General features: G+C 38.5%; 2 protein-coding genes across 2 annotated transcripts; both read left to right on the forward strand.

The window, feature by feature from the left end:
* Positions 1-663: 663 nt before the first annotated feature.
* On the forward strand, positions 664-14,149 carry rabggta (Rab geranylgeranyltransferase subunit alpha). The gene is made up of 17 exons (XM_079478471.1): positions 664-839; positions 1,191-1,214; positions 1,391-1,501; positions 1,579-1,703; positions 2,285-2,472; positions 2,558-2,806; positions 2,894-2,977; positions 3,066-3,148; positions 3,221-3,316; positions 4,487-4,592; positions 4,687-4,738; positions 9,196-9,284; positions 9,399-9,487; positions 9,725-9,841; positions 11,934-12,047; positions 12,180-12,267; positions 12,546-14,149. Exons 2-17 carry the CDS (start codon positions 1,212-1,214, stop codon positions 12,692-12,694), a joined length of 1,743 nt encoding a protein of 580 aa, XP_079334597.1. The 5' UTR covers positions 664-839; positions 1,191-1,211; the 3' UTR covers positions 12,695-14,149.
* Positions 14,150-17,909: 3,760 nt separating this feature from the next.
* tgm1 (transglutaminase 1, K polypeptide) lies at positions 17,910-26,628 on the forward strand. The gene is made up of 15 exons (XM_079477947.1): positions 17,910-18,045; positions 18,636-18,714; positions 19,207-19,445; positions 19,529-19,717; positions 19,835-20,086; positions 20,167-20,285; positions 21,235-21,342; positions 21,845-22,022; positions 22,260-22,398; positions 22,552-22,744; positions 23,433-23,586; positions 24,311-24,592; positions 24,929-25,089; positions 25,311-25,447; positions 25,881-26,628. The coding sequence occupies exons 3-15, from the start codon at positions 19,208-19,210 to the stop codon at positions 26,023-26,025; spliced, it is 2,295 nt and encodes a 764-aa protein (XP_079334073.1). The 5' UTR covers positions 17,910-18,045; positions 18,636-18,714; position 19,207; the 3' UTR covers positions 26,026-26,628.
* Positions 26,629-27,764: the final 1,136 nt, after the last annotated feature.

The following is a 27,764-nucleotide window of genomic DNA, read 5'->3' on the forward strand; positions in this document are numbered from 1 at the left end:
TTAATTGATGGATGAACAATTGCATAGTTCACAATTTACGTGAAGGAAACTAGATCATGCTTTCTACAGTACAGCGTGTTTTCCCACATATAAGAGAGACCAGAGGACACATGAGCTTAGATGAAAAGTATTGTTGTGTTGTTTCTGTGCTGTGATGGTGAGATCTGATTACTGTAGATTTATTGGGACGTGTAAACATAATAACCCGGAGTCTCTCGGAGGGTTTGATAAGGTCCTGTTACTTCTAATCGTATCAAATCTGTCCTATTTTAGGGCCTTAGCTATATTGTAGTCGTGAACGGATGCTTGGGAAGACACGTGAATACGTGCTCTACGTAAGCTTGTATACGTTACCACAGCTATGGATATGATCACAGGAAATTATATAGTCTGTATGTGTCGGGAACGCCTGCCACTTAGAGGCAGCGTATGGTATTACCGATGTACGAGTACAATAAATGACTTAAAATATGCTCAATCCAAAAACCAGCATCTCTATCAAAACACACTTAAAATAGCAGCAATTATGGATCGATTGCAACTCATTCATCTCTGTCTGTAAGCGATAAGAAAGCTAAATTGAGCCAATAAACCCCGCCCCATTTTAATTTGAATCGCTTATTAATTTATCGACACTTTAAACAAAAATAACTACACCTGTTTGACATGTTTCTTCTGAAATCCGCGATCTGCATACATAGATCGCCACGCAACTTTTAACCACAAGAGGTCGACAGCAGTCTCGTGCGCTGGCATGACATCACGTGACGTCTGTAAGATGCGCCGGAAGAGTCAGTTGTAGTGCAGCGGTACAGATCGTCCTGACGTCAAAGATCGAGGTAAAACATTTCATCATTCAAACCCGTTTACAGCAAAAGCATCAGAATGAGTCTTGTGAAGTTTCACGCATGACACGCTACGTGTTCCTTATGCTGGTTTACATGTCATCCGTTTGACACATCGGTGTTCTCAGAGATGTCATTCACTTGTTAATGCTGATGAGGAATATGCGCTGACATGAACGACGCAGACCTCAAAACAAACTGTCTGTCGTGTTAATGCGCGTGGATTTTACATGTTCAGAAGCACGTTTATATTCATCACGTCCACGTCGTGTCCTAAAATAGTTTCATTAACGAATATATTCAACCACAAGCCAATAACATGACTCTGTCCACTTTTGTTTATAGGTCTTTCTCCTGTGGTCAACAATGGTGAGTTGTCCCTTATATACTGTATACTTATAGCACTGGGTTTTGAATGGTGTTTGCATCATTGTTATTGTATTTATATGACATCTGATGTCAGGGAATGTAGGGATCGTTTTGTTTTGTTTGTTCTTTTCATTCTTCAAGAGTACCAGACCTCCTCTCTTTTCATTTCATTTCAGCACGGACGCGTGAAAGTGAAGTCGACAGCACAGCAGGAGGAGGAAAAGAGGAAAGAACGAGAGAAAAAGTTAAAAGTGTTCGTATCTGCTCGAGATGCTGTGTTTAAAAAGGTGTGTTGCGTTGTGGGATAGTACCTAAGTCAAGGGTCGAGTCTGTTGGTTAGCAGTGGTTTACTTCTGTCTGTCAGAGGAGTGCTGGAGAAAACGATGAGGAGGCTTTGCAGTTGACACAGCAGCTTCTGTCCTCTAACCCAGACTTCGCCACCCTGTGGAACTACAGGAGAGAAATTCTGATGCACCTGGAGACGTTACGGTAAAAGAACGCCGCTTAGACCTGTACTTAATGGTGGCTTACAGTTGTCTCTGTAAGTCACTTTGGATAAGAGAGTCTGGAAAATTATTTAATGTAAATGTCTCTGTTTATGTGTGTTTTTACATCAGAGTTCACAAGAATTAGCTATTTTCTATCCTGGTTTTGTCCCTCTCTTTGAGAGACTCTGACAGATGTCACAGTTACGATTGGCAGTTTTGCAGTTAAATAAAGCGAACCGATAAAAGTGTCTTGTGATCACAAGGAGTTCCATGCACAGCATGTTGTTATCTTCCGACGCATCTTTATCGCTTTGTTGTTTGAGGAATCCTGTGTTTGCATCTCTTCTCCTTCTACATGTGAGAATCGGCGGGTGGGACAACAGGGGCAAGGATGTAGAAGTAGGCGTTGATCATCTTCTGCAGAGGTCATTGCATTATGACGTCATACGGAGACAAAATCTGCGTGTTGGCAGCTTGGTGTCAATAAAAGCTGTTTCTGAACTAACCAGGGTGTTTTGAGCTTCAGCGGGATGTATTTGTTCAAACATATTTCTCTCTGGATGTTTCTAATATGGCCTCTAGAGAAAAGGATGATGTGCAGAAGCTCTTTGAGACTGAGCTGAACTTCATCGAGGCTTGTCTGAAAGTGAACCCCAAATCTTATGGCAGTTGGCACCACCGCACCTGGGTCACGGCACGCATGCCCAGGCCCGACTGGACACGAGAACTAGGCCTCTGCGATCGCTGCCTCAGCCTGGATGAACGCAACTGTAAGACAGCGAAAATGGGATTGATAACAATGAGCCGACAAGAAAATAGATTCTTAAGAGTATTTGTCTTTGTTTTCTCTTTCAGTTCATTGCTGGGATTACAGGCGGATGATGGTCAAAGCATCTGGCGTTTCTGTCGAGCAGGAGCTGCAGTTTACAGATCGTCTGATCGGCTCCAATTTTTCCAACTACTCCAGCTGGCATTACCGAAGCACGCTGTTACCGCAGCTCCACCCACAGTCTGCGTCTGACTCCGCCCCCAGTGCAAGACCCTCCCCCACAGCCTCGCCTCAAAAATACTCACACAGAGTCTGTGAGGAACAGCTACTTAAAGGTACATCAACTCTTTCTTTATTATACAAAGACACGCCGAATGTTGTGGTTGACCAATCAGAATCAAGTATTCTCTTTCAATTTCTAGAGTATGAGCTGGTGCAAAACGCCTTCTTCACCGACCCCAATGACCAGAGCTCTTGGTTTTACTATCGCTGGCTGCTGGGCAGAGGTGTGTGTGTGTGTGTACTGTGTGCGTTTAGATTTCCTACACGTTATCAAAGACAAGCTTCCTTATCACTGCTTTGTGTGTTTTGTAGCGGAGCGAGAGGAGATGATCAGTTGTGTGTACGTCAGTAGGCAGAGCGAGACGGTCGCTGTTGCTTTCTCCAAACCTCTTCATGTGAGTCCCGAGACAGATGAGGAATGAGTTTTATTTAAACATAACATGACTGAATTCATGTGTCTCTCTCAGGCTCTGTCTGTGGCTCTGATGTTGGTGTTAGATGGTCAGCCTCTTCAGGTGGACTGGAGAAGTGCTCATCCACGTTTTCGTCATAGCCCTGTCTTGGTATTCTTCAGCAAATTTACTCATTTATTTTCTGAAGAGATTTGTTTTACCCCCATGTTTAGGGCTGTGCGATATTACAGAAAAAGATAAGTGCGATAGCATGTTAAATAATGCTATACGATTTAAATAGTTTTTAAATATATCGAAATAATCATATAACCAGTAGGGCTGCACAATATTAAAGAGTAAATATTATAATGTCCTTAAAATGGCATTTCATGCAGTGTGTGAATGTAAGCAGTCTGCCAAATTGTAAAGCCGAAAGTGAACGAATAACAAAGTTATTGGCTTGGGAAGATGGAGTCGAATCCGAATCACGCGAACGCACTCGTCTGTCGTTCCAATTTCAGTTCCGGGTCAGATTTGCGTCACTCGGTGTAATGCCCGCCTACGTTCCATTTGCGACAGCGCACTCGGTGGACCAATCACAACACACTAGACCATCTGACCAATCAGATGAGAGCGGTCTGACGGAAAGGAAGGGATTACACAGATTAATCGCCGAACGAATCATTTGAGAGTCAGTCAAGAAGTAAGGGAACAATTACTGGCTATCCTTAGAAAACGAAAGTGTTTTACACCGTGTATTTGTGTAAACTTGTCCTCGGACACTGCATAAACCAAAGTAGGACCTTAAACATCACGACATATTTACTCTTTGAAGAAAAATGTGATATACAACAATTTGCTAAATAATGCGTTGTGCAAACATGGTTCAAGTTAGTAAAATATATATTTAAAAACTGAAAATGATATAACCAACACACATATTTTACATTATTTCTGATTATTGATCATCTTCCACACATCAGACACAATCTTGCTACAATCTGCATCAACCTTAAACGTAAAGACTATAGACCACTGCGCAAGATGTAAACACAGGTCCAGAATCACTTGCAATATGCATAATGCGATATGCACATTTGCAATAGTTTAATAATTTTGATGTATATTGCACAGCCCTTTGTATCATAAAACATCTTATTTCTGGCATTCAATTAAAATATTTATTATTATTTGTTTTATATTTATATTTATTTATCGACTGTAGGACGAGTTTGATTTTAGGGATTGGCCTACAAAATGATGCCACGACTGCAGCACAGTAAAAAAAATGAATATTTAATGATCCACTTATCTACACAACATGTTAACTGTGTCCATTAGCTCTGTGACCTTCCGGCCGGCTGTATCAGCGACATCAATAATGAACACAACCTGACCGTCCACTGGACAGAGAAACACACACGCAGAGACTGTGCTCTCTACACAGGTGAGGAACACAATAACACATTTGTTCGGTGAGAAACAGCTGTTTGTGTATTTGTGGAGAATGATGCCTGAAATACTTTTTTGTCTTATTGTAGGTTCTGTTGAAAGCTGGTGCAGAGATTCCGCCACAGACCAGGAACTCTTCAGGTACAGCACTGTGTGTTTCTGCATACTGGTGCTCAGATCAGTGGCTCTTATTGTTTTATTTCTTCAGTACCCCGATTTTCAAGTGGTGACACAGAACAGAACCGAGATGATGTCTGGTGACACTTAATTTGCCATGATTCTCCTTGTTGGCCAATAGATTTCTGGTTGAAAACGTTGGTTTGGATGTATAGACTCCCTAAGTCAAAAACCTTTTTCCACATTTTGTCAATATGGATTTGTAGCGGTTTTAGCTGTTGTTAAAATAGTGATGAACTTAGCTCACCAAATATGATTCTCCACCAGATCTATCAAGATCACATACAAGAAATTAATTATTTAAAACATCAATTTCAGTCAGGGAATTAGTTTAGCCCAAAGGAAAATACATATAATAATCGTCATCAAATATACATATTTTACAGTTTCTGATTAGCAGTGTAGTGATAACAATACTTGTATGTATTCGTCCAGGAAATGCATCAATGATATTATACACTTTAATGTTGTATCATGGTCATGAGTAACGCGACTTTACCAAACAGGATTGAGAGCTGTAGCATAGACCGAAAACACAATTTAAGGGACCGAGTATGTGAGCGTTGAGCACAGAAGACCCAGCATAAGTGAATATATGGATGTTTATTCAAACTGCTCTACACAGTTAACATAATGGTGATCGCATGAACACAAACAATACATACATGAGAGAGAGAGAGCGAGAGAGAGAGAGAGAGCGAGAGAGAGAGCGAGAGGGCGAGAGAGAGCGAGAGGGCGAGAGAGAGCGAGCGAGAGGGCGAGAGAGAGCGAGCGAGAGGGCGAGAGAGAGCGAGCGAGAGGGCGAGAGAGAGCGAGAGAGAGGGCGAGAGAGAGGGCGAGAGAGAGAGGGCGAGAGAGAGGGCGAGAGAGAGAGAGAGGGCGAGAGAGAGAGAGAGGGCGAGAGAGAGAGAGAGGGCGAGAGAGAGAGAGAGGGCGAGAGAGAGAGAGAGGGCGAGAGAGAGAGAGAGGGCGAGAGAGAGAGAGAGAGGGCGAGAGAGAGAGAGAGGGCGAGAGAGAGAGAGAGGGCGAGAGGGCGAGAGAGAGAGAGAGGGCGAGAGAGAGAGAGAGGGCGAGAGAGAGAGAGAGGGCGAGAGAGAGAGAGAGGGCGAGAGAGAGAGAGAGGGCGAGAGAGAGAGAGAGGGCGAGAGAGAGAGAGAGAGGGCGAGAGAGAGAGAGAGGGCGAGAGAGAGAGAGAGGGCGAGAGAGAGAGAGAGGGCGAGAGAGAGAGAGAGGGCGAGAGAGAGAGAGAGGGCGAGAGAGAGAGAGAGGGCGAGAGAGAGAGAGAGGGCGAGAGAGAGAGAGGGCGAGCGAGCGAGAGGGCGAGCGAGCGAGAGGGCGAGCGAGCGAGAGGGCGAGCGAGAGGGCGAGCGAGAGGGCGAGCGCATGGCAGCAAGGCAGGTAAAACATTTCTGAACAAACTTTAAATGCAGCTATTCTATGCATATAGAATCGGATACTTGCAAGCTCTGCACTGAGTTTGAGGTGTAGCCCAAGTGTCCGAAGTTTGCCAGGCCATGGATGTCTCTTGGATTCTCTTCTGCATTCTTTCATGCATTCTCTTCTGCATTCTCTACTGCATTCTCTTCTGGATTCTCTTCTGGTTTCTCTACTGCATTCTCTTCTGCATTCTCTACTGCATTCTCTTCTGGACTCTCTTCTGGTTTCTCGACTGCATTCTCTTCTGGACTCTCTTCTGGTTTCTCAACTGCATTCTTTTCTGGTTTCTCGACTGCATTCTCTTCTGGACTCTCTTCTGGTTTCTCAACTGCATTCTTTTCTGGTTTCTCGACTGCATTCTCTTTTGGACTCTCTTCTGGTTTCTCAACTGCATTCTTTTCTGGTTTCTCTACTGCATTCTCTTCTGGATTCTCTTCTGGTTTCTCTACTGCATTCTCTTCTGGACTCTCTTCTGGTTTCTCGACTGCATTCTTTTCTGGTTTCTCTACTGCATTCTCTTCTGTACTCTTCTGGTTTCCCTTCTGGATTCTCTTCTGGTTTCTCTACTGCATTCTCTTCTGGACTCTCTCCTGGTTTCTCGACTGCATTCTCTACTGCATTCTTTTCCAGACTCTCTTCTGGTTTCTCGACTGCATTCTTTTTTATATTCTCTTCTGGATTCTCTTCTACTTTCTTTTCTGGATTCTACTGCATTCTCTTCTGGACTCTCTCCTGGTTTCTCGACTGCATTCTCTACTGCATTCTCTTTTATATTCTCTTCTGGACTCTCTTCTGGTTTCTCGACTGCATTCTTTTCTGGTTTCTCTACTGCATTCTCTTCTGTACTCTTCTGGTTTCCCTTCTGGATTCTCTTCTGGTTTCTCTACTGCATTCTCTTCTGGACTCTCTCCTGGTTTCTCGACTGCATTCTCTACTGCATTCTTTTCCAGACTCTCTTCTGGTTTCTCGACTGCATTCTTTTTTATATTCTCTTCTGGATTCTCTTCTACTTTCTTTTCTGGATTCTACTGCATTCTCTTCTGGACTCTCTCCTGGTTTCTCGACTGCATTCTCTTTTATATTCTCTTCTGGATTCTCTTCTGCTTTCTTTTCTGGATTATCTACTGCGTTCTCTTCTGGATTCTCTTCTGCTTTCTTTTCTGGATTATCTTCTGCCAGACTGTATCGGTGATAGTGTTTTTAGGTACATTCCTGCCCTGCACCCAGGCCAATGCCAATTGCGACCCAATGCCATGAAGGCGATAAGAGGGCCAGAGAAAGTTCCTTTGTTTTTCATGCACCTTATTTAAATAGCTCTAATTTGCACCTAATAACGGAACTGTTATAATAATAGTATTATAACACAGCTCATCAGATAGGGAAGTAGTTACATAGTAAACATGCTATGCCTTGAATTAACTGTTAATCATCCCAACGTATGAATACAACAAAGCGTAAATCAAACTTGCATCATTACAAACACAACAAGGATATTTACATATATTTATAGAAAAGTACAGTTTAGTGTGGTTTTGTCACAGAACTTCCTCTGGCTAGCATTAGACGGAGGAATATGTGATATGTTCTTTAACGGCTTACTGCTAAAAAAGGGCTTCTGGAACCCCTGGAGAGATGCTTGTCATAATTTTGGAGAAGCACCAGGTATCAGTCTATTTTGAGCCGACTTCTCTCTGATCTAGGCGACCCCAAGCGAGGGCTGCCAAACTCTGGTGAGGGGAAAGTTTTATGACATAGCATGATCCAACATTTGGCAATACCAGGCTCTATAGATTACATATCTCTACAAATGCTGGTTATTTTACGACACAGCTTTCTTAAGTAGCAAAAGTACATTTGTAGTAACAGCCAACAATACATTGTATGGGGCAAAATGATAGAATTTTCTTTATTGCCGAAATACTTTAGGATAATTAGGTAAATTTTATGTTCCATTAAGATATTTTGTAAATTTCCTACCGTAAATATATCAAAACTTTATTTTTGTGAGTGAATGCAGCAAAATCGCTAACAAAACTGGTGGGAAACGCGCCTACAAATTCCCGCACTTTGCGAATGACCCACTCAAGTTGGTATCTATGTGAAGCTTAGAATTTCAGCTTCCGGTTTCATCTACTCACCACAACGTCATTACAGCGGGAAACCAATAGAGAGCATTCAAACAAACCTGTTTATTCTTAGCAGCGGACTAGTAAAGCGCCTCGGATTAACAACTTCAGAAATGACTTCCTGAATATTTACATTTACATTTATTCATTTGGCAGACGCTTTTATCCAAAGCGACTTACAAGTAGTTTTTTACAGTGACACATTACTGCAGAGCAATCAGGGGTAAGGTGCCTTGCTCAAGGGCACTTCAGTCATGACCTGCTGGCCCTGAGATTAGAACTGGCAACCTTCTGATCACAAGCCCAACTCTCTAACCACCAGGCCACATACTGTACATCAAAAGCTTTTTTAGGAATTGCAACAATAAATGATTTGTTTTTGCATGTGAGTGTAATGCAGTTTTGGCGATTGTGTTCCGGACAGATCCCGTTCCGTTCATTCTTCTTTTTCTTTCTTTCAAATGGCATATCGGTGTCCTGCGTACATGCTGCCATCTACTGCTCAGCTCCATTCATTTGCGTTCCTGGCCACATTTAAAAACGGCCAGCTAGAAAAATTCAGATATGACATTCATGAGTGACATTCATTCATGAGTGACTTCATTAAATCCATTAAAGAATCACTTTTATTCTTTGTTTGACCTGGATTCTCTCATATTCACTAGGCTGAAACACTCACAGTGAATATGAAATTGATAATTAATGACTCCTAAAGGTGCATGTGTATAAACACACTGGTATTTTGAAGAACAAAAGATTACAAATTATGTTGCACGTGTCGGCCAATAAGTCTATTACAGACACAATCTTGTAATTGGGATGTACTGATGACTGTGTTTGTGCGTTTGGGTGTGTCAGGAGTGAGTTATCTGTTGAGAAGACCTCAGTGCTTCAGGCTGAACTTCAGTCCTGCAACCAACTGCTGGAACTCGAACCACAAAACAAATGTGAGTAAAGCACGCGTGTGTGTGGTTTGTACTGTGAGTGTGTTTTTTACATGCATACCTGACATAGCATTTCAGTTATTAACTTGACCCTTACAGATGACATATATTTTTTAGGGTGTCTACTGACGATAATACTCTTAATGAGAGCTCTGGATCCACTGGGTCACGAGAAGGAGACTTTGGCTCATTTTCAAACCCTTATAGTGAGAACACTCACACTTGTTATACTGACTACTGCTGAATACAGATTCTTCTGTCACAACTTGTTTAAAACCTTGTTTTGACGTACAGTATATACAGTTACAAAGTATAAATCCTAAACAATTCAAATTAACCCCTGTAACAATGGGTACATAATAAAGTTTAGCTGGATTTTTTCTAAAAAAAGTCAGAATATAATTGAAAGGCTTTCAATGAAAAGTCATCTCTCTGTAAAACAGGAGGTGGATCCTATGCGGTCTTCCTACTACAGTGACCTGTGCAGTAAGTTTCTGATTGAAAACACCATTCTGAAAATGGAGTATGCAGAGGTTCGAGTGTTCAGTCTGTCAAATAAGGTAAAGGCACGAAGCCTGGTGAGTGTGTTTAAGATGCATTTCTCGCACGTTATGAAAAGGGAAATATCTCAGTATGTGAAGTGAAAGATTCCTGGTACACCGGATGAATCCATGCAAGGCTGCATTGTAAACATTTCCATTGACAGGACGTGCTCAAATTTGACGGTATCCTTACAGCTCATTGAAATAATGCTTCACTCCTCCTGAAGAGTGATGAAATTAAAAGCTATTGTATACTTACATGCCTTTCGTATTTCATAGAACAAAACAAAGAAGCTTATTCTACAAAGATTTTCTTAAATACCCTTTACTCATTGGCTTGTACCCCTTGGAAAAGATTATACATCATTGGATTACAGTGATAATTCAAAATAATTAGTTTCTTAAATACTTATCGCACATGTATCCAATCTTGTGATCAGTCATTCAGCCTTTTTAAGGGGAGAAAAGTAGTCACTGTGCTCTTTGGTCTCATTGTATTTAACACACTGAACGTGGACCAGAGAAAGCAAAGGAGCTCTGAAAGAAAATAATAGACAAGCATGGTAAAGGCTACAAGACCATGTCCAAGCAGCTTGATGTTCCTGTGACAACAGTTGCAAATATTATTAAGAAGTTTAAGATCCAAGAAATTGTAGCCAACCTCCCTGGGCGTGATCAAAAGCGGAAAATCCACCCCGGATTGAACCGAAGGATAGTGCCAATGGCAGAGAAATAACCCAGGATAACTTCCAAACAGATACAAGCTTAACTCCAAGGTGAAGGTACGTCAGTTTCTGATCGCAACATCCGTCGCTCTTTGGGCAAAAGTGGGCTCCATGGAAGAAGACCCAGGAAGACACACTTTTAAAAGAAAATCATAAAAAAGCCAGACTGGAATTTGCTCAAATTCAGATTGACAAACCACAATCCTTCTGGGAGAATGTCCTTTGGACAAATGAGTCAAAACTGGAGTTTCTTGGCAAGTCACATCATCTCTGTGTTCACAGACGTAAAAAATCAAGCTTTCAATGAAGTGAACACCATACCTACAGTGAAACATGGAGGAGGCTCGGTTATGTTTTGGGGCTGCATCTGGCACAGGGTGCCTTGAACCTGTGCAGGACACAGTCTTGAGATTTTATTATCAAGGCATTCTGCAGAGAAACGTACTGTCCAATGTCAGAAAGCTCTCAGTCGCAGGTTATGGGTCCTCCAACAGGATAATGACCCAAAACACAAAGCTACAATCACCCAAGAATAGATAAGAATAAAACATTGGACCATTCTGAAGTGGCCTTCTATGATCCATGAACTGCTCAGGAAGAGTGGGCCAAACTACATGTTAACAGGTGCAGAAGTCTCATTGAGAGCTACAGAAAACGCTCAATAGTGATCGCCTCTAAAGGTTGTGCAACAAAATATTAGGTTAGGGGTCCCATCATTTTCGTCCATTTGGTTTATTATTTACATTTAAAAAAATAAAAAACAAAGTCTGATTTCTATTAAATATGGAAATATACAATGGTGGATTCCAATTGCTTCTGTCAGTTTCAAGTTATTTCAGAGAAAATTGCGCATTCTTCGTTTTTTGTGGAGGGTTACCAACAGAGGGGGTTGATGTTTTACACAAATTTAATGACATGAACATGAGTATTATTCGGTATCAAACAATGTCAATCTTAATAAACCATCGCCATGTGAAAGGACATACTCCCGTCTGTATATTTAATGTTTAGGGATTTACTGTCAGCCTCATACCCCTTTGAATAGAAACATCCTTTGAGTGTGTGTGTTCTGAATGGGGGTGCATGACAACTGAATGAGAAAGCAAAATACATTTCTTCCTTGACTCTGCCAGCTTAGTAACAATAGCAGATACACCTGGTTTACCAAACCAAAGGGATTACAAAGACACGCCTGCCCATTATGTATTATTGCACCTAACATTTGGATTTCCCGAAACTTTCTTGGGTGTTTCTGTGACTTCTAGTACTGTGACTAATGTGACGGTCACATGAAAACTATTTGTAAACTATTTTACATGCCTCCATCAAACGTTGGTTAGCAAAATGTGTCTGAGATGATGATATTAATGTGTATCCTTTCATAGAACCTGACGACCCTGTGCCACCTTGATCAGCTTCTCTTGGTGACGCACATCAATCTCTCCTCCAATCAGCTTGTGAGGCTGCAGCCTCAGTTTGCCATGCTGCGATGTCTAGAGGTGAAACAGCGCTGTCACATAAACAATCTTATGCCATCATTCGTTTGAATCGTCCCGTTTGTATGAATGATGTGAGTCATGATGAATGATGATAATTGAAGGTTGTTTCTGCAATTATTTTGTCAAACACAGGTTCTGGAAGCAGATGATAATGCCATTGAAAATCTGGAGGGCGTGTACAATCTGCCTAAACTGGAGGAAATCTCCCTGAAGAATAATCGTATCCTTTCCTCAAAGAAATACAGCTGCTTGTCTCATACCTCTATCCTAGACTTGTTATATTTGATATTTATTGATTGTTTAGCTTTTACAAAGTTAGCGTGATACAAATAACAGTTGAATCAATTGTATTAAATGTGTATTTAATGATTTGAATGATAATATCTATTGCTCTATATTTGAATGATAATATCCTTCCGACTCTGTAAGTCTCATAGAGGGTGGAACTGTAATTCATTGTGACCAAACAAGCAAACATTTTTCTCAATGCATTTCTAGAAATCTGTAAACTATCTGATCTTAAAGTCTTGGCGTCCTGCCCCAAATTGACCAGACTGGATCTGTGTGGAAACCATGTCTGCGAAATCGCAGATGTACAATCCCAGTTAGCCCAGTTGTTGCCAATGGTTACTTCCCTGTCTCTTTGATAAACACCTTTAAGTGTTTGTGTATGTTAGTCTGGTTAAAGTGATAGTTCACTAAAAAATGAATATTCTGTCCTCATTTGCTCACCCTCTTGTCATTTTACACCTTTATGACTTTCTTTCTTCGGCAGAACACAAGGGAAGATATTTTAAAGGAAGTTGGTAACTAAACAGCACTTCTATTGTATGGACACAAAACCGATGCAAGTGAATGGGGTCCAGTTAACAACATTCTTCAAAATATCTTCTTTTGTGTTCTGCGGAAATCATATATGTTTGAAATGACAGGTGGGTGAGTAAATGATGACAGAATTGTCCAGTTTTTTTTTGGGCGAACTATCACTTTAAGTGTACTGCTGTTTTTAATGTACCTCATGTATTGGGCCTAATCAGACTTAAATACATTTTGCTGAAGAATGACATTTCTGTCATTATTTACTCACTCACCTCCATGCCATCGCAAACCTCAGAATGTGGTCTTTTTTACTTGTTAACAAAAAGAACAGACTTTAAGCAAAAGAGAAATGGCAACATGACTTTAATGGAAAACAGTATAAATGAGTAAACAATGACAACCATGATTGTTTATCTTTGAGTGAGCTTTGCCTTTAAAATCACTGCTGTGTGTCTTTCTGTCTGTGTGATAAATAATGGTTCACATTTTACATACATTTATTGTAAACACCAAACTGCATGCTGATAGAGATGCTTTTAGTCTTAAAGTGTCATTTTAAAGGTCATGTTCGAGCAGAAAGGGCCAAACTCAACATGAGATAAAAAAAATGTTTTGTGTCTCCACTACAATAAAGAAAAATGTTACTGCCTTCCATCTATCTCCGAGTCTTTGTTTCCATTGCAGATAATGTACATTTATACGTTTTGATAATATATTTTATGTAAATATCAGGATGTTTTTTGATCGTAGTTTTATATTTCAGTCAGATTGGGAACAGATGCACGAATGCCATACACTGTAATGTTTGGTTGTAGTACTGTAAACTGTTTAAGTGATAGTTCACCCCAAAATGTAATTCTGTCATCATGTACTCCCCCTCTACTCATTTTAGACCTGTATGACTTTTTTTCTTCCGCAAAACATATTTTAAAGAGAACTGGTAATTGAAAAGCACTGGACCCCATTGACTTCTATTGTATGGACACAAAACCAATGCAATTGAATGGAGTCTAGTTAACAACATTCTTCAAAATATCTTCTTTTGTGTTCTGCGGAAGAAATAAAGTCATACAGGTTTGAATGACAAGAGGGGGAGTGAATGATGACACAATTTTTATTTTGGGGTGATCACTTTAAGGTTGTTGTGACAGTTATAACTGTTTTGCTTGATCTTCATCCAGCAAATCCCTTACGAGTTAACAGTGTATGCATTGCGAAAGGACAGCAGGTGTTTTTGCAATATTTATCACAAAATAAATGCATCAGATCCCTGTCAAGTTTCATTTTGGGATAGCGACCAGCTGACTGTACATTATCACTAACATGTTCATATAATTAGAAAATATTTTGTTTTAATGTGTTTGGAATTAAATTAGTTAACTATGAAAAACAAATAATTGAGAATTATTTTAATCCATTGACCCATACACTTTTTAGACTGTTTTTGTTTTAGAAATATATGGTAGGGTTCCCTTTGCATTAAAAAAACTTGATTCATGTGAATCACTCACTTTACTTCCAATAGTTGGATTCAAATCAGGTAACGCCACCGAAGAACATTGAATTTATTGTAATTGTCGGGAAACTAGTTTAAGATGACTTTTGCTTGGTGACATTGTGCATTGTTGAAATGGGGGGATCCATAGTTGGTGAACATGGTCAGCAACACGGAGAAGCTGTGGAATTACTTGTGTCAACAGGCCCAAAGTGTTTCCATCACATACTGTATATAAGCCTTAACAGAAGTATCAAAATGTTTCTCTAAAATCTAGTTAAAGAAGTTATAGTTAAATAGTCTTTATTTCTTTAGTGTAAAATGTTACAAAGTTGAGAGATCTGGACTTCACTGAAATAAATGTTATTTTTATTACACAGAGAGTAAAGTACTGAAAAAAGGTACTGTTTGGAACCGGGACCGAATTCCAGATACTGTATTGGTACCAGTACCGGCTAAAACGTGAATGGAACTCAACCTTGTGAATAGCTAGTTCCTTCAACAGCATCTTGGAAAAAGCCATTCCTTTCTTTATCATTCTCGGGCAGGTATTTAGGGCATTAACACACAGTAATCATCCTTTTTTAGGATTAACAGTTGATGATTTTAACTATTGCTATAATACTGTGGTGGTGATTCATAACACTTGCGTGTGCTCATTTCTGCTTTTGTATAGAACTGGTTTTCAACTGATATGACTGTGTTTATTGTTTACTTACGTTGTTTGTCTCCTTTTATTAAAACTAATTTTTGTTCAAGTGTAATTGTATCAACCAGGGAAAATTCTCTCTTAATTTATGGGACTCACCTACAAGTTGTTCCAAGTCTGTATATAGTTCTTTGTTGAACATAGAACAAAGTTTATCCTACTTTGATGGTCAATGATGGCCAAGAACTGTTTGGTTTCAAGCATTCTTCCAAATATCTTTCTCTGTTGAAACTAAAAAGAAGATATTTTGTAGAACGCAAACTGTTCTGGAGAACTTTTGACTACTATCGTAATTATTCCCACTATGGTACTGTAGTCATGATCAGAACAAAAGTAATTTATACAGATTTGGACAACTCGAGGGTGAGTAAATGATTACCCCCCCCATTTTATCGAATGTTAGATAAAAATATCTCAAAGGAAACAAAAAGGACAACAACTAAGTAACTAACAAAAAACACCAGCTCAGATTAAAAATATAAAACAAATCCTTAATAATTAACTAACAATACAAAATGGAGAACAAATAATACACATGGTTATAGCAATCTTAGTACACCTTGTAATTCAATAAAACAAAGCTGAGTTTCCAAACAGTCTAGATTGGGGGTCCAGACCTTAAAAAACTGGCCTGTTTTCTGATTGAATACATAAATAAAATATATAAAATAGTCTTACGCCAACCTTAAAATGATGGAGCTTTATTATTGATCCAATTTAGCGAAATATTTTTCTGGTTTCTGGCAGCGAAGGTTAGAAGATTATATTTATTCATTGAATTCCAGCAGATGTATCAATGAGTCCATTGGGCATGCCCAACAGCAAATTAGACAGGGTCCAGATCCAGATGGACATTAAAGATCTTTTCCATTTCCCCTACTACCAAAACCCAATATCTCTGTAATCTAGCACATGACCACAGACAGTGTGTTAAACTACCAATCTCAACTTTACATTTTGGATGTACAAGCGATCGAGAGGAATTGAAACGATGCCTGCAATGAGGGGAAATTGATCTCTATGAATGATTTTTCATTGCATTTCTCTTACAGATATCTGCTTAGCGTATGACCAAATGTCATTCCATGTTTCACCATCAATAACAATATTGATGTCTAATTCTTCTTTCTATGTAGTTTTAACCCTTTGTGTAATGTCACAAGCTAATGAACACGCAGCACCATAAAATCTACTCAAAGATATTTTTCCTGAAGTTGAAAATGACAACCTCTCAACCGTTGATATTTCACAATTGCTAAGAAGTGTTGTATTATTGGTAATGTAATGTCTCAATTGGAAGAAACAATCACGTTTGGGAACTTGATGTTACAGGGTTAAAACTTCAAACGACATTGACCTGTTGTCCAAAAACATGGATGACAGAATTTAAAAAACTATTTCTTCAAGAAAAACATTCCGAGAGAACATTGGGAACATTTATAAGTAGAGACAATTCATTGTGTCAAAGTGAGATGAGCCCACCCAAAACATTTGGTCTGTATGATGTGGCAAAAAACTAAATATACCAATAATCCTAAAATGACACTTAAAATGTTTCTCAGGTGGATACTGTCTCTTCTTGAGTACTGTGCTCCTCCCACCTACACTAACACAGACCTTCACAAAGCATATATGTGGTGGTCATCGTATTACCTGTCTACTTATCTGACTATATTTTTTCATGTTTATATTATTTGTATTTATTTTAATGCTTATTATAGGCTTGTTTACCGTTAAAACGATGTTTAATGGGTGAAAATAAACAATAATCAACAAACAAATTCTTGACAAATAAATATTTAAATGTATTTATTTATACTTTCACACCTTGGTTGGCTTGGTAAACGATGTTTAATGGGTGAAAATAAACAATAAACAAATTCTTGACAAATTAAAATTAAAATGATTTGACTTATTTATTTATACTTTCACGCCTTGGTAAACGATATTTAATGGGTGAAAATAAACAATAAACAACAAACAAATTCTTGACAAATAAATATTTAAATGTATTTATTTATACTTTCACGCCTTGGTAAACGATATTTAATGGGTGAAAATAAACAATAAACAAATTCTTGACAAATAAAAATATTTTTTTTATGATTTGACTTTTTTTATTTATACTTTTATGTCTTGGTTTAATAAGTCATATGTCCTAATAATTAAGTAAAATTTCGTATTCTTCTTATACATTAAATACATTAGGTTTCTAGTTCATTTTCAGTTCTTGCTTTAATGCTGATGGAGTTTTGCAGCATTTTATGTAAGGGATAATGTACAGGCTGCCGGTTGTTATCGCAGAAGGGGATTATTTCTCTATAACAGCCGGCTGCTTGTACATTATCCTGTTATTACACGGCTACGTGCCACATGAGAAAAAACTGGACATTAAATGTGATTTAGCATTTTTTCAATAGCTCATTTTTACGGAATGCAGACTGAAAAGTCGTTTATTTTCGGTTTTAAGTTGAGAAACAACGTTTAATTATCACGAAAAGGCAATTTGGTTTAACCATTTGTAAATATAATGTCATAAACAGTATGTTATTAAAAGACATGTTTATATTTAATTTGTCAATAAAACATGTCAAAATGATTTGCTGCAACCGGGTTACCGTGTGAAGTGTAGCGTATACTTTTGAGCCGTTCTTAAATAGACCCTTTTTTTTCATTTTATATGAAGAATTACAAAACTTCTACTACTACACTTGGAGAAACACGTTATTCTGTTAAACCTGTTCTCATGCTTCATTTATGACAAATCACATCACTGCATTTTCTTTGCCCTTCCTTGGCCCTACCCTACATATACAGGTACACAAGCTGGAAGCGTGCTGGAGTTTAACACTAAATGAAAGTGAGTCGCACTGAACAGCTGCCATGTATACACAAGAGACGCGATTACTGCTGGTGTTTTAAAACTGAAGACTGACCAGAAACAGGACTGCCAAACATACAAACAAGAACTAAAAGTAAGTTCAAAACTGTCTGAATGACCTGAAATATTTATTTTAAAAACAGAAATCTTTCGGAGTAGAATCATCTCCCAAAGTTACAATGGTAACGTATGTTCAGCAAATATCACAGGTCTGCGCTACTATTACTATTATACTATATTGTTAAGGGTCCTGAAGGTATTTTTGGTTGGCATAGTTGTTTGTAAACTCATTTAATACCGAACATGGTCTATTAACATCTGCCAATACTTTGTTTTCATTGTTTTCAATCTAGGTGAAACGTTTTGTTCAAATGTGTTTTGGTTTTGTCTTTAAAGATACGATAATCTAATGCAAAGACACTTAGTCATTTTTTTATATAACAAGTTTTGGGCCGCTGCATTCACAGCACACTGTTTGCCATAATAATGACTTAATCATCTGCATTACTCCTGGAATATAAAACCACGCTAAAACAAATGAGATTATACAGACACAATTGTTGACACCACTGTGCCATCTGAGTCACGTCAAAACTACTTAAAGTGATAGTTCACCCAAAAATAAAACGTTTGTCATCATTTTCTTGCCCCCTTAAACCTGTATGACTTTCTTCTTTTCCGCAGATCACAGGCCCCCATTCACTTGCATTGTTTTTTTAATCTCTTTCCAAGTGTTGATGTGGTGGACATCAGGTTGAGTCAGGTATGTAAAAATCCTATTTTGATATGTGTGATATGATAAATCTTAAAATGTAGTTACGCATTATCAACAGAGAGTCTGATTCTCAGTCTTTGTTATTTTCATCATTTAATATTGTGACTTGTACTGTTGAACTGTACCTAAACAGAGAAAGACAAGGATCTGTCAGACTGATTTAAAATGGAGAAATGTGGCGTTAGCATAATATTGGGCAATCCTAGGCATGCAACTATTTAAAGAATGAAAACAAGCCTGTCACATTCCTCCTAACACACCTTCATGCTGTTGCTTCACACACTCTCTTTCTCTTTAGATGCATTCAATGGAGATCAAATTGTATTTTACATGTTTCCAGCAATAGATACACACGTCTATAAAAATTAAATCAGTTCATCTCAGGTTGTGGCACAGACACATAAGAATGTTTCCTTTTACACATTTGCATGTTCACTTTCTTCATTCTGTATCAAACCCTAAATGTAATTCATTTCACAGAATGCGTGGAGAGACATTATCAACCAGAAACCGCTCGGCCATTGGCCGCTTTCCATCCGGCACTCTTGTTCTGGACGAGCCAAAGAATGTGGAGGCAGGGAAGAAGAAATGGACATGTGGCAGCTGGATCCAGCAGTGCTGCCGCGGCTGCTGCGGCCGCGGAAAAACAGACGATGTCACAGAGACTGTTACCCCCAATCCCACTGCTGAAGAACCTAAAGAAAACTATGAGATGAAAGGTATGGCCCAAATGGGGCACATTGAGAAGTAATTGAATGATATGATCAAGATCAGATCCGATAACATTCTGTAATTCTTTCAGGTTTATTGGAGGCACGTTCCATAGACCTTCTCAAATCTAAGACTGAACGGAACCGTTTGGAGCATCACACAGATCTCTACCATATTGAAAACCTCATCATCCGGAGGGGACAGACTTTTCAGATGCTGATCGAGCTCTCGCGACCTTTCAACCCGAACACAGATAAACTCCATTTAGAGCTCAGATTAGGTCAGTTTCTTTTAGTTACTTCAGGGTGTCTAAAGACACGCAGTGAAAACGAGTGCGTGTGCTTTGTTATTTATGGGAGGAGTGTATTTAAAAGGATTTTGCATTTCTATCCATCAGGGAATCTTCCAGATGTATCTAAAGGCACGCTTGTGATTGTTTCTTTGGTTGAGGACCTGCATGATAACTGCTGGGAGGCCAAGATCGTTGAACAGACGGGCAGAAAAATCAAACTGTCCGTCAACTCCCTGTCATGCGCTGCTATTGGCAAATACAAACTCTCGGTTATAACACAGTCCCTGGCAGATGGGACCGTGTCGACGTACTGTTCAGAGAATGACATCTACATGCTGTTCAACCCTTGGTGTGAAGGTACGAGGGGTCAAGGTTCAAGACACACAGAAAATCTATCAGTTGAGTTCCTCCTCATACATGTACTGTTCTTCTCCTAGATGACTCTGTGTATATGGATGATGTTGAACAGAAGAAAGAATACGTGTTGAATGACATGGGTATAATCTATTACGGGACCGAGAGCCAGATCGGAGACAGAGCGTGGCATTTTGGACAGGTGAGAGTAAACCTTATTCTACAAATAAGATCCAAAAAAGCACTGATGGTCTGTGAGGGAGTCTTTCAGGGAGGCTGATATGTAATAAAAATGGATCTAACCAATAAAAATGGCATATTTTTTGTTTCTGAAGATTCGCTTAGATTTCCTTCGTATTAAAATAATCTTTATAATTTATGACCTGCTCAACTCTTGCCAATACACAACGTGAATGGATCACATCATCGGGCTTTGCCATCTGTTAAGACTCATTTCTGTCCTCTGACTGAAATATGGCCAAAATAGTTTACAATGTTGCAATTCTTAAATCAACAAATTTCCACAAACAAAAAATACAAACTGGTGCCTATATTTTTATTTTTTATAACATATTTTATTTCGTTCACATGAAGTTTGCAGTTTTTCTATTTATTAACAATAAATAATGGATTGATAGTTAAATAGTTGAAATAAAAGTATATAATGTATTTAGATGATTTGTCGTCCTGTTATGCTGTAGAAAGGGTCCATATGAGGTTACCTCTGTGGGTTACAATTTATGAAATGGTATATATTGCATATATATATATATATAGGTGAAAAATAATTCAGAAACAGGGTCTGAAACTAAATGAAGGCATTGTTATATGATTTTAATTTCTTTATGCAACACCACAAAGATGGTAAAGGCAAATCACAATTTTAAAGAACATATTCGTATATTTGTTTGCAAAATGACGAACTGTTCTGTTTATACAAATTTGATGAATATATCGAATCATTCTTAGTTTTCACCACAAAGAAACAAAAAATGAAATAGAATATCAGTGTAACACATCGGGACTGAAGGACGATGCCACACACGGGGTAAAGTGAACTGGGGATTTAATGTAGTTGAAACAGATGCAGGTAATGTCACCACAACTAATTCCTTGTGTGTATGTGGACATGGTTTCTCTTCATCTGTTAGTTTGATAAGGATGTCCTGTCGGCGTGTATGTTTTTGTTGGAGAGAAGCGGTGCTCCAGCATCGGGATGGGGAGATCCTGTCAGTGTGGTCAGACTCGTGTCTGCACTGGTAAGTCTAAACATTTCAAAGGGTGATATAATAACGTTGTTTAGTGGGATCCACTTATTTTGTCAGTTTTAAGATTCTTGTGTTTCGATATTTTAATTCAAATATTGACTACATGTAAAACATAGTCTGTTGGAAGCTTGGTGACGCACTAAAGTGAGGCATAAAGATCATTTAAAGGTCACCTCTGATAATGACATATCAAGGCAAGAGGACGTATCATTTCCTATACCTTGTACTTTTGTCGGACCCTGCATATATCAATGTAACAAGTAAAAAAGTCCAATAAAGTAATGTTCTTATATATATAGATTGGGTCCCTAGAATTACCAATAGCTCATTTCCTAATGCTGGGGTGAGATCTGTTGAATGGTTATACAGAGCCACAGGTAGTTAATACACACAACAGCACAGGGTTTTGCAGACTCACTACATATCTAAAGGGGACTGTTTATACAGTAGATGAGATGAATGTAGTTCAAACTTGTTTTATGTTTTACATCAGATTAACGCGCCCGATGACAATGGTCTGTTGGAAGGAAATTGGTCGGGTAAATATGAGGATGGGACGGCCCCTACGGTCTGGACTGGTAGCAGTGATATCCTCAGACAGTATCATGAAAATGGAGGAACATCTGTCAAATATGGACAGTGCTGGGTCTTCTCTGGAGTCACCACCACAGGTTAGAGTATTCTTGAGAAACATCGAGTCTCATTCAGTAATAATGCAGCACAAATGTTTTAAGCATTGGATCAAAAAGGGGCAAACCCAGATGTAGAGTTAAACCAAAAGTTTATATTCAACCTAACAATGGGTTAAGACAACCTGGCATTGGTTAATACATTTTTTTATTATAAGATACAGTATGTCCATGATTCACATGATTGTAAACATCTCTCTGTCACCTTTTTTTCATCAGTGCTCAGATGCTTAGGAATTCCCACCCGCTGTGTAACAAACTTCAACTCGGCTCATGACACCGATGTTTCCCTGACCACAGATGTTTATTTAGATGAGAACTATGAGCCTATTGAGGAGCTCAATCAAGATTCTATATGGTAAGCTCATTTGTTAAATGTTACGTATTTGTGACATTGTGTTTTGAAATGTAGTTACTATCACTTGTTTACACAGACGACATCAGCGGGTGTTGGACAAAAAAGGACGTTAAATCTACAAATGTTACTAACCTCCATCCCTATACTCTGCAGGAACTTCCATGTGTGGAATGACTGTTGGATGGCCCGCCCTGATCTACCTGCGGGTATGGGGGGGTGGCAAGCCGTGGATGCCACTCCTCAGGAGACCAGTCAGGGCATCTTTTGCTGCGGCCCTACGTCTATCACTGCTGTCCGGAGTGGACATGTTTACCTCAAGCATGACACGCCGTTTGTGTTTGCAGAGGTAACTTTCTGTTTTGATTACAAGTTGAAAAGGTTTCTTGGTCGAATTGCCTCAGTCGGTGTTGTTATATTTGGTTTTCTACCTCAAACAGTCCAAATCGTTGCTCAAATAACTATTTATACAGTTTATTTTGAATGAATGTATAACAGTTTTGCTGTTGCGTCTTGCACTAACACCTCAACATCGATCAAACAAACCTCAACCACGGTAACACTCATAAACGTCATTCATAAAAAAACCTCTAAACTCAACAGATAACTAACAGTAACAACTATATTGAAACATAAATGAAGCCGGCAAGAACTAAAACACTGATCTTTAAAAGAAAAATAAATAACAACAGAAACACAGAATTGAACATGCTGCAATGCATCTTGGGAACTTTCAAACTCTTACAATATTGTTTGTCCAGAATACACTGTTTTGTAAGTTGGCCAAACTTTCTGACGCATTTTGGCGTCAGAATATTATTTGTTAGAAACATGTTTTGTTATTTTGTTTAGTATATGCAAAACAATCTTTCGACTCCTTTAACTAAAAATGCTTGGTTCAAGTTACTTATTTATCTTTGTTGGGAGAACATTTAGCAAGTCAGATTTTTTACAGTGTGTTCTTCTCATCTTTTCAAACACCATGTTTGTGGTGTATTGTTGGTATGAAATGTTTTGTACATGTCTGTGTACTCTAGGTGAACAGTGATAAAGTCTTCTGGCAGAGGAAAACTGATGGGACCTTCATTCAGGTCAACGTTGAGAAGCAGGCAGTGGGTCACTACATCAGCACAAAAGCTGTCGGCTCTGATGACCGTGAAGACATCACACACCTCTACAAACACCCAGAAGGTAAAAACAAATAGACAACAATCACATACACACAAAAGCTAAAACAATACATTTTAAATTAAATTAAATCTGTTTAGTTAATATACTAACTTAGCGTACAAGAAGTTTGTTCCAACGAAGAGTTTGCTAAACAATTAGCCTGTACTTCTAAGGCAATTTGTTTTGTATTTTTGCATCACAACCGGATTACAGTATGAGATGTTTTGGTTGTTGTATACATCTGCAGCGTTGGTGTTTCCGATATTTTGTCTGTTTTTGTATATACTTAGTTTTGAAATGTTTGGTTCATCATAGGCCAAACAGTAAGTAACTAGAGCTCTTTCAAATGCATACAGGCAAACATAATGAGACCAATGATAAGAATGATTTCTAAAAGCTGTGCTTTTTTGCTTGATAAAGTTTTGGGACCATTAAGGGCCGTGGTTCTAAACAGGGGGAACGTGTCCCACAAGGGGACCGCAGCTGAATTCCATTATAATCTGTTATTATATTAAACTTTATCCCAGTTAATCTCAAGATCTGAAATATTTTATTGGGTAGAAATGCAGAGTTTTTGTGAGCGGCAGGAGGGCCTTTGAATATCGTTGAATGCAGTGGGTCAAAAAGGTTGAGAACCCCGGATTTAGGAGGATTTCTTTATCTGCATATGAGAACATATTATTTTAAATGCAGTCTGCAGTTTGAAGTCTCCTTTTCACTTTTAAACAAAAAATGATATCTGTAGGTTCAGAGGAGGAGCGTATTGCTGTGGAAACAGCTTGTCAATATGGCACGAAAAAAGGAATCTACTTTCCCTTCGGAACCGAGGATGTCACTGTTCAGATCACAATGGATGAAGAACCTCAGCTTGGTGCTGATGCTAAACTATCAATCACCGTACAGAACACGAGTTCAGAACAACGCAGTGTCACTCTCTACGGTCAGGTGGAAGTAGTGTATTACACAGGGGTACATAAAGCTACAGTGAAGAAGGACCAGGTACCAATCGACCTCCAACCCGGTGAAGGTGAGAGACTTTATACCTGTCACAATTTCACAAAACAATGTTGCGAAAGTCTATCTCTGCCTTTCCTTAATGGAATGTTCTTTTTTGTCTAAAATGTTTTTAAAATATTACTGTCTCACGTTTTTATGCAATGAAAGCATAGGAATATTACAAATCTCAACATTACAGAATTACACCTGTTACTAAATAATGACTTCAGTTTCGAAGCTATGAAAGATCCAAAGTCATATTGATATATATTATGATATGTATTACTTTTATGACCTGATAAAGACTTTTATTGTGTTTCACCAATAAATTAAGGCAATACGAAACTTTTTCATTTAAATTTTACAGTTGAGACTGTGGACTGGACTCTACTGTATGAGGACTATAAAGGTCAGCTGATGGATCAGGCGATTCTGATGCTCACTCTTACTGGACGGGTCACTGAGACTAAACAGGTTCTGGCGACCCAGTTCAGTTTCAGACTGCTTACACCAGATATTCTGATAACTGTGAGTTTAAAAGGCTTCTTCGGCTTAACCCTCAAATACAGTACATATATTATGAATTGGAATATTTTTTGGGGGAATGGTAAATTAAATTAAGATTAAGAAATTAATAGTATAAAACAGCTTTAGCCTATTGACGTGAACCTTACATAGTTCTTAACATTAGGTTTAATGGCAAGTTGGATCATACTTGTGTTGTAAATGTGTGCTCTTGTTTCTCTTAGCCTGAAGGAGACGCTGTCGTTGGTAAAGAGTTGAGTGTTAAGATTGTTTTCCGGAATCCGCTGAGCTACACATTGAAGAATGTCAAGTTTCGCATTGAAGGACTGGGACTGCAAAGCATTAGAGAGATTTCCTATGGGTAAGACCTCAATTTCTCCAATTAATGTTGTTGTGGGTGATTTTAATGGATGCTATTTTCATTAAAACCCATTGTGTCCAGACAGACAGAGTTTTATTTCTGTATTGTTATACAATTTTTTATGCATAAAATAATGTTCTTTATATGACTAATTGTGTAATTTAATGAAAATAATATCACAAACATTTTATTATTGAAACTTGAAAAACTTGAAAACTGTACATTTACGAAATATGCAGTATCTATTTCTTATTTTACTTAAATCAAAGAATACTGTTTAGACAGAGCCTACAGTAGTAGTTTAGTGGCACACTGCAATACATCTTTCGTCAATTCAATATCAAAATGTCTTCCAATATACCTGAACTCCCTAGTTCAAGAAATAGTTTGATTTGTGATCAAAATGTTTCTCATTTCTTATTCATTTTCTCAGCAACATAGATAGTCTGGCCAAGGTGACGCTGACAGAGAAGTTTATTCCTACAGAGGCTGGACCACAGAAGCTTCTTGCTTCACTTGACTGCCAGCAGCTAACTCAAGTTCATGGAGTCGCCAACATTTTAGTCAAAGCATTGTGAAATGTCTCGAAGAAAAACAAACTTGCTTTTTTGGAAGTGGACATTTTTTAATATTTAAAAAATGTTTTTACAACTTAATTATGAATTTATAGATTTTCTCAGGAATATGTGATTTTTGAATATTCATGAATATTAATAATACAAGCCAAGCATTGTGTTATTTTTTGTGGGGGGATTCCAACAATAACATCATCATTTATCATTTCAGGGCTTAATGAAGTGCACACTCAATAACAGAAAATAACCCAATTCATTTTCTTTTTCCACCACCCACTCTTGGTCAGAGTTTTATTTATAAAGCACATTCAAAAACAACTCAAGGTTGACCTTGTCTAGTCAACAGCATAACAATTTATTTTATATATATTGATATCAATATTTTATTTTATATTAATTGCAGTATATTCTATTTAAACTAATTTTATTGATTCTTTGCGGATGTCTCCTGGAAGCTTGTTTATGTTGTTGCTGCTAAAAAAGTATGTATAATGTTTTTGAACTTTAGTATAGCAAATATTAATGTATAGTATTTACACAGTGTTCTACCATTTACAACAATACAGATGCAGTAAAAATAAAGAAAAATTGCTGAGATGATTACTGAAAATCTTGTTTATTATTTTAAAGTTTCAAATACTTTATATTGTCAAATACTTGGTATATTGTCGTGATCAGGGGTGGAAGAACCCAAGTGCAGGCAGCGAGGATGAAGGGGTAACAACAACTTTAATATAAACTACAAAACAAACACCCACGATGGGGGAAACCACTAACCAAACAGGGACAACGAACAAGATACTTCACAATATACATACAAGGTGTCAGGTTACAAGAACTAGTAACTTTGAACAACGAACGAGCACATAACAATGGACAAGAGGTCATTAAATAGGGAAACTAACAAATGAGATAACAATGGGCAGGTGTGGGGAATGAGACACAGGTGGAAAGCAATACTAGGAACAAGAGGGGCGGGGCCAAAGATGAGACTGGGGAGAAGCCATATTATGTCCTGATTGATAATAATATGTCTCTCTCCACTCAAAACATGTGGGTCTGTCATAATTCTGCCACTAGACCAAAAAATCAAGACAAAAGAACGTTTTGACATTTTTGACGGGTCGGTAGACTCGTCTATTTGAAGTGCGAAGTTATAACAACAAAGTCGGGCTGAAAGCTGACCCCTCAAATCTTCTGACATTGTAGCGATTATACGTTTGACCGTATTATTATATAATGGTATCTTAGCCAATTGTTTTGATTTATCCTCACCAAATAATTTCTTGACAATCTCTGTTACATATGTCAAAATCAAAGTTTCTGCATTTGTATGCCCTTTCTTTGCTTTGCAGATTTTTGGTATACAAACATTTTTTTCAGTAGCTGTGACTTCCCTCATGGTGGTGTGTCAATTATTTTTCCTTGCGCTCCAAAAATGCCATGGGCTTGCATTGAGGATGAGCTTCCTCACCTGGGTCCAGTATGCCTGGGTCATTACTATCAGCTGCTGTAGGCGAAGCAGTGGGACGTTTTTGTGGAGGACGAATTACAAATTTGTAGTCTAGACTTGGGGATCAGTCTAGCAGTTTTAAGTGTCTCGCCCTAAGAGGACGCACTGAATTGAGTGGATGCAACAAACTAAGTGATTTATTGCTAAAAAACATTTAAATGATTGTGGGGTCGTTGCCGCGGTGGACAAATGATGTAGTCGGCTGGTGGGTGGACACTGCGTATCACCG

This window comes from Barbatula barbatula, assembly GCF_947034865.1.
Source record: "Barbatula barbatula genome assembly, chromosome: 17".
Classification (NCBI taxonomy): Eukaryota; Metazoa; Chordata; class Actinopteri; order Cypriniformes; family Nemacheilidae; genus Barbatula; species Barbatula barbatula.

Excerpts from the sequence above, each read along its gene's own strand:
- rabggta (XM_079478471.1), top strand. Across the intron at positions 2,473-2,557 it reads CAGCCTGGATGAACGCAACT|TTCATTGCTGGGATTACAGG; the intron begins GTAAGACAGCGA and ends TTTCTCTTTCAG. Across the intron at positions 4,739-9,195 it reads ACAGACCAGGAACTCTTCAG|GAGTGAGTTATCTGTTGAGA; the intron begins GTACAGCACTGT and ends TGGGTGTGTCAG.
- tgm1 (XM_079477947.1), top strand. The coding sequence starts at position 19,208 with ATGCGTGGAGAGACATTATCAACCAGAAACCGCTCGGCCATTGGCCGC. Across the intron at positions 22,023-22,259 it reads CTCTGGAGTCACCACCACAG|TGCTCAGATGCTTAGGAATT; the intron begins GTTAGAGTATTC and ends TTTTTTCATCAG. Across the intron at positions 22,745-23,432 it reads CGCCGTTTGTGTTTGCAGAG|GTGAACAGTGATAAAGTCTT; the intron begins GTAACTTTCTGT and ends TGTGTACTCTAG.